Here is a 6,971-nt window from a genome sequence, read left to right as displayed (position 1 = left end):
ACCGTTCTAGAATTCTATGATTCTATGACCCCCTCGCTGCGCTCTCCGGACCCCCTCGCTACTCTCTCAGGACCCCTTCGCTGCGCTCTCCAGACTCCTTCACCGCGCTCTTCGGACCCCTTCACTGCTCTCTCTGGACCCCCTCGCTGCTCTCTCCGGCCCCCTTCGCTGCGCTCTCCAGACCTCTTCACTGCTCTCTCTGGACCCCTTCACTGCTCTCTCTGGACCCCTTCACTGTTCTCTCCGGACCCCCTCGCTGCACTCTCCGGACCCCTTCGCTGTTCTCTCCGGACCCCTTCACTGTTCTCTCTAGACCCCTTCGCTGCACTTTCCGGATCCCTTCACTGTTTTCTCCGGACCTCTTCACTGTTCTCTCTGGACCCCTTCACTGTTCTCTCTGGACCCCTTCACTGCTCTCTCTGGACCCCTTCACTGCTCTCTCTGGACCCCTTTACTGATCTCTCTGGAGCCCTTCACTGGTCTCTCTGGACCCCTTCACTGCACTCTCTGGACCCCTTCAGCCGGAGCCCTTCACTATTTTCCCTGGACCCCTTCACTGCTCTCTCAGGACCCCCTCGCTACTCTGTGCAGACCCCTTCACTGTTCTCTCCAGAGGGTAATCAATGAGTGGAACAGGTTACCACGGGAGGTGGGGAGTTCTCCTTCAATGGAAGTCTTCAGAGGCCGGACAGACATCTGTCTGGGTTGATTTAGTGATCCTGCACTGAGCAGGGGGTTGGACTTGATGACCTCGGAGGACCTGATGACTTCCAACTCTACCATTCTAGGATTCTATGATTCTATGACCCCCTCGCTACTCTCTCCGGACCCCTTCGCTGCGCTCTCCAGACCCCTTCACTGTTCTCTCCAGACCCCCTCACTGCTCTCTCCAGACCCCTTCACTGCGCTCTTCGGACCCCTTCACTGTTCTCTCTGGACCCCCTCGCTGCGCTCTCCGGACCCCCTCGCTACTCTCTCAGGACCCCTTCGCTGCGCTCTCCAGACCCCTTCACTGCGCTCTTCGGACCCCTTCACTGCTCTCTCTGGACCCCCTTGCTGCTCTCTCCAGACCCCTTCACTGCGCTCTTCGGACCCCTTCACTCTTCTCTCCGGACCCCCTCGCTGCGCTCTCCGGACCCCTTCACTGTTCTCTCCGGATCCCCTTGCTGTGCTCTCCGGCCCCCCTCGCTGCGCTCTCCGGACCCCTTCACTGCTCTCTCTGGACCCCTCCACTGCTTTCTCTGGACCCCTTCACTGATCTCTCTGGACCCCTTCACCGATCTCTCTGGACCCCTTCACTGATCTCTCTGGATCCTTTCACTGCGCACTCCGGACCCCTTCAGTGCTCTCTCTGAACCCCTTCACTGTTCTCTCCGGACCCCCTTGTTGCGCTCTCCGGACCACTTCACTGATCTCTCTGGACCCCTCCACTGCTTTCTCTGGACCCCTTCACTGATCTCTCTGGACCCCTTCACTGTTCTCTCCGGACCCCTTCACTGCTCTCTCCGGACCCCCTTGTTGCGCTCTCCGGACCACTTCACTGCTCTCTCTGGACCCCTTCACTGTTCTTTCTGGACCCCTGGCTTTGTATTTCAGTTCCTCTCAATTTTCTAGACCTCTGCTTGCTGAGGGTGAACGGAAACAAATGACCTGGGGCTTTTAACCCTTCCCTGTAACAAGATGCAGGACAGCAGCTCGAAGGCTCTTTTAAATAAGGTGGCATCATTGGTATAAGTGTGCTGGGTGCCCACTATGCCCGAACAGTCAGCCTCAGTTGGATCTGGCTGATAACAGGGATCAATAACTTCTTTCTAATATTCACACTTCTTGCAGAGTGCAGACATTAGAAGTCTTATCTTAGCTTTGTTTGTCCAGGAACACAAATGGGGCAACTAATTTCTCCCCCTTCCCACCCCCCGATGTGTGCCCGCAGATGATGCCAACAGGTCTGGACCCCAATTAGTTCAGCCATGCTGTAGAACTCACCAGGGCTCCACAGGGGGGGGGGGACTACTGTAATCTGTGTATCATGGCACTAGGCACTGGGTGCTGGTAGTATTTCGGCACTATGTGGCACTATTAATTGGCTCTGTGTGGTGATATTCTCTGGGCAACCAATGGGGCAGCATGACTGGGGTGTGTGATACTGCTTGGGAAATGAAGGGTGGTGCTACTGAAGCATTAGATGGTTATATCATGCCAGCACTGTATGGTGGTATTATTTTGGTGCGGTATTGCATCATTCTTTGGGCGCTGTATGCCAATATTGTTTAGGAAATGAATAGTGGCATTAATTGGGCACAGCCTATGAGCGCGGTATGGTGACATTATTTGGGCACAGTATTGCGATATTGCTTAAGCACTATATGAAAATATTGTTTTGGTAATGGTGGCATGTGTGGTGGCATCACGTGAGTACCGTATTATTTAGTCATCATTTTGGGGCATTTTATGGTGGCATTATTGGGGCACTGGATGGTGGTAGTATTTGGGAACAGTATTGCATTATTGAGCACTGTATGGCAGTATTGTTTATCGGAGTACTGCCTAGTGATTCCATTAGGGCACTCTGTGGCAGTATTATTAGGGCATGGTACTGCGATATTGTTTAAGCACTGTGATAATGTTTGTGCATTGTATGGTGGCATTATTTGGGCACTGCATGGCTATATCCTGTGAGCACAATATGGCAGTACTTGGGCACATATTGCAATATTGTTTGGGAAGTGAATGGGACCATGATTGGGGCGCTGTGTGGGCACTGCACGGTGGCATTATTTAGGCACTGTATTGTTTGAGCACTGCATGGCAGCACTACTGGGCACTGTCTGGTGATTCCATTATTATTTGGGCACAGTATGGCATTACTGGTTTTCTGCTGTCTCCTGCAACGATCCCCATAAGACGTGGCGGCGAGAAGAGTGAGGATGGGCAGACGTCTTGGCGTATATAGCATTGCTCTGAAGCCCCCCAGTCGCTTACAAAGGCTGCGAACGAAGAACAACACAGGTAAGGATTTGGGGGGGGGGTTGCATGCTTTGAAAGGTGATCATCCAGGTGAGGGGTGGGTGGAGCTAAGTGCAGCTCCTCCTCTGATTGGCAGGCCTTTTATCCAGGGAAATATAAAACCAGCGCCTGCAGGTAGCAGTGAGTGATTGTGCAGCGATGATGGCCGTATCCAGCCTGCAGTACACGATGGGGATCTCCAGCGGCTTCAAGGTCTACATTCTAGAAGGTAGGTGCCTCTCAATGATTGCAGCTCATCGGCCCCTTTATACGCTCGATTCCATGGATTATCTCTGTAGGATGGGCCACCCCCATTTTAATGATGGTTTGTTCCAAAAAGTTGTAAACTGACCATGTAAAAATGTGCATGCAGCGGTGGCCAGCAGTGAGCCTCCCATGACCATCATCCGGGTTCATGTATTGGGGTCTTCAGGTTCCGTCTTGTCCTGCCTAGAGACCATGGCTGTATACGGTGTACGATGCCCACGTATGTCCTATAGGTGCTCTGTATCACTAACCTCCCTTATATGATTGCAGGGCAGCACAGCGCACGCAACACGGATCGCTACCGGCCACTGACCAGCCATGGAATACCCATCTACCCCATCAAACGTAAACTGAGCCCAGATCCTCCACAACCTCCGAAGAAGCTCTGTGCTTCCAGCCACCAGAGCAGGTAAACCCGTCCTACTGCAGGATGTACAACACTCTGCAGATCATTGCGCCCCCGTCCTGTACGGAGATCTGCAGAACATTGACTTGTTCAAAAACGGCCTCGCAAGTCCAAGACCCGATGACCGTGGATGGACACCCCCCCCCCCCCCCCCGCCTGCCGACCCGTATTAAGACTTTGTGGTTTTCTTGTAGGCAAAAGTCCTCTCATTCACCAGCAAAGATGAAGTGTGTGGCAAGACAGCCTCCCGCGGCAGCTGCCAGACTCAAGGTACCTGCTGCTCACCTGGATCTGAAAAGTGTCCTGAGGAGGTTACTGCCCGACCAGAGGATCTCGGAGAGGAAGGAGACCGAAGAAGAACAACCTCTAGCATTGGTCAAAAGGTTGGAGAAGCCAGTGGAGCCGCCTGTGGTGTCCCCGGCTGTGCTGCAACAGGTGGGTTGCATAGAAGGGTCTACAGAAGTCATTGGCCACCCGACTGCTTACCTCCCAACTTCTGAACAACAAAAAGAGGGGCAACTCCACGGCAGACTTTTTTTTTTTTTATATGACCTGCTGCGACCCTGAATTCCATAATGGTATCCCACAGGGACCCCCTTAATAGTCGCAACAGTGACCCCACTAGTAATGACCCTCAGTATTCACAGGACCCTCCGCTCCAGCTGCAACCTGACCTCCCTTGTAGTCCTGGTCCGGCCGCAGTAGCGGCTGCAATCCATGTGGCCTCTCCGCCTGCAGACCCCTGGTGGTGAGGTCAGGAGTCACTGACTACCACAATGCTGCCCCTGGACTGGGACTAAAAGGGAGGTAAATGCTTGTTGGGGTGGGACGTGCCTCCTGCTGTCCAGCGTCCCACATCCAGGACTGTCCTGCAGAGCCTGGCCACCACCATGTGTAACACTACTTTGCTTCTCCACTTTCAGATGAGACCTTCCGTCATCACTTGCATATCTGGACGTAAAGCAAGTCCACCTTCAGACCGGACCGGTCCGCTCCAGGCCTCGCAGCCCCCATGTAAGTCCCAGTTGGTGAAGCTTCCCTTCTAGTCGTGCTGCCTTGTATGAAGCCTAAACGCTGCTCTTCTCCCCGTAGGGTCGCCCAAAAGCTGCTTTCCAGAAGTAGAAGAACACTTCCATCGAAGCCTCCAGTCCTGCTGCCCGTGGTCGGCTGTCCGCGCCGCTCCATCACAGTCCTCAGGCAGTTCAGTGGAAGACCACTTCTCCAAGGCCTTGGGCTCCCAATGGCTCTTAATTCGGGCAGTGGCGGACTCTCCGTCTTCTCAAGAACCCCCGCATCGGCGTTAGGGCTGCCCGCCGGTCCCTTCTAGTCTGTGACCACTGCCAAAAGACTTTCCACATGTGTAATATATATTTATTGATCCTCTCCATTGGACATGGAGTTGTGAAGAGTTTAGGGGTGCAGGTTATCTCTGGGGGCGCAGGGGGCGGGGTGTACCTTAATGTGTCTCAGATTATTGTGTACAAACGAAATGATTGTAATAAAAGTGATTTGTCTAATTATGGACTCGGTTCTTTGCCCATCCAAAGCCGTGTGCTCCTGGGGTCTGACCTCCTCCCAGGACCAGAGGGGGCCCGCAGCAGCTCTGAGCAGTGGAGGGGTGGCTCGCTTGGGTTGTATCTCTGCTGATGGCAAGAGCCCCAATGATGGCATAAAGGCTTCAAATATGCTTGCCATGTGCCTGAGCTGCGCCCAAGAGGCTCGGGGGGTTACGGACTGTCAGTGGGGGCGGCCCGCGCACTGATGTAGCTTTTACATTACCTAGTTCTCATCCATGATGCTGTATGGTGGGGCTCCGCACCCTCCCTAACAATGTACGTCGCTTGTAGTCTGTGGGCAACGGCCGTGTGGTGCAGGTGCCAAGCAGCACCCACAGTGCAGGGTTAGCCCCCTCCATAGGGGATGATGGAGGGCAGAGCCCGCCCCCCAGCGTGGGGTCAGCCCTCTCCAAGGGGATGATGGAGGGCTAAGCACACGGATCGAAAAAAAGTGCAAGTGTGTTGGAGAACTCCCTTCATAATACGTCTATTACATGCAGCAAGGCGGCCGTGTGAGCGCCGTTCACATGCATGTCTTGTCCGTGTATAGCCTCATAGCACCGGCTCCAGAATACTCGTGTGTCCCGACTGCGGCGCCGCAGCGGCTGGAGGCGCGTTTACACGGAGCGAAAAATCGAGTCCTTTGCTGTAAGCGGCGCCAGCGAACAATAAACGTCGTTTTGTGCGGCGTGAAAATCCTTGTTCCGTTTTTAGTTACGGATCGTTTTGTCGCTCTGAAACAGCGACCGACCGAACGCCTTCTTGCTGGATGAGCCGCCGATGTGCCGGTCGGAATCCCCCGCGTGCGAACGCCGCCATGGTTGGCTCGTTGGACGACATCGCTGAGAAACGCGAGCCAGCAACAAGGCAAAATGTAATTACAATTCTAATGTTCATAAAACGCAGTTTTCGCCCCTCAGACCGCGCCGCGATACCAACCGCCGGCCGGAGCGCTATGGATGCGCGAGCCGTGGAGCTCTGCACTCTTCCAAGGGGATTGAATACTTGTGCAAAGCCCTGCGTCCCCTTCCATCCATAACATGTCCCTCTGCGCAGGAAACCCGCTGCTTTGTGTTTGACGGGTGTTTCTCTCGGGCCGCCGGTGGAGACGGATACATCGCCCATTATTTCCTATGGCAGCAAAAAAAAATGACCTTCTGCTCTCATATTGGGGCGACTTCCATGTGAGGGGTCACGCGTGTTACAGAGACGCAAAACACATGGCGCGCGCAGCGGAATCAGGGAGATGGCGGTCTCAGTCTCTCGCCGTGTGGATGCTTCCTAATGAGCGTGTCTTATGTAAAGTAGGCTTTATCATTCTTTGCAAGGTACTTGGTGCTTTAGTACAGCACTATCTCTGCTTGCTGTCAGTGAATGGACGCCCTCCGTCAGGTAAACACGAGCAGCTCTGATAGTTTGCCACCAGGTATCAGTATGGTGAGAAGATGGGACTTCACCAGAACATGACCGCCGCCAACACGGATGTCCGCAGGAAGGTCACCGAGGACATCCAAGTGGGTAGCAGCTTTGTACTCCTTGGGTCGCTCATCCTAGCGGCAGCTCCACAGGTGAGATACAGCACTGACGGGCACTGCGGCGCCCAGCTGTGGGGGGCATGGACCCCAGATCCAAGTGTAAGGATGCCCAGTCACCATCAAACGAAGGTTAATCACAGCCATCGTCTCCACGACTGCATCACATGGCGGTGAGACGCCGACACCGAGGAAACGCTTCCC

At 54.2% G+C, this 6,971-nt stretch overlaps 1 protein-coding gene across 1 annotated transcript; it reads left to right on the top strand.

Annotated features, from left to right (window-relative positions):
• Positions 1–3,116: 3,116 nt before the first annotated feature.
• LOC136579911 (transcription cofactor vestigial-like protein 4) lies at positions 3,117–5,196 on the top strand. Its single transcript, XM_066579997.1, has 5 exons — positions 3,117–3,235; positions 3,544–3,682; positions 3,874–4,114; positions 4,603–4,693; positions 4,772–5,196. Exons 1-5 carry the CDS (start codon positions 3,166–3,168, stop codon positions 4,981–4,983), a joined length of 753 nt encoding a protein of 250 aa, XP_066436094.1. The 5' UTR covers positions 3,117–3,165; the 3' UTR covers positions 4,984–5,196.
• Positions 5,197–6,971: the final 1,775 nt, after the last annotated feature.

This window comes from Eleutherodactylus coqui, chromosome 10 (genome assembly GCF_035609145.1).
Source record: "Eleutherodactylus coqui strain aEleCoq1 chromosome 10, aEleCoq1.hap1, whole genome shotgun sequence".
Lineage (NCBI taxonomy): Eukaryota > Metazoa > Chordata > Amphibia > Anura > Eleutherodactylidae > Eleutherodactylus > Eleutherodactylus coqui.
This window is presented reverse-complemented; position numbering and strand designations above follow the sequence as displayed.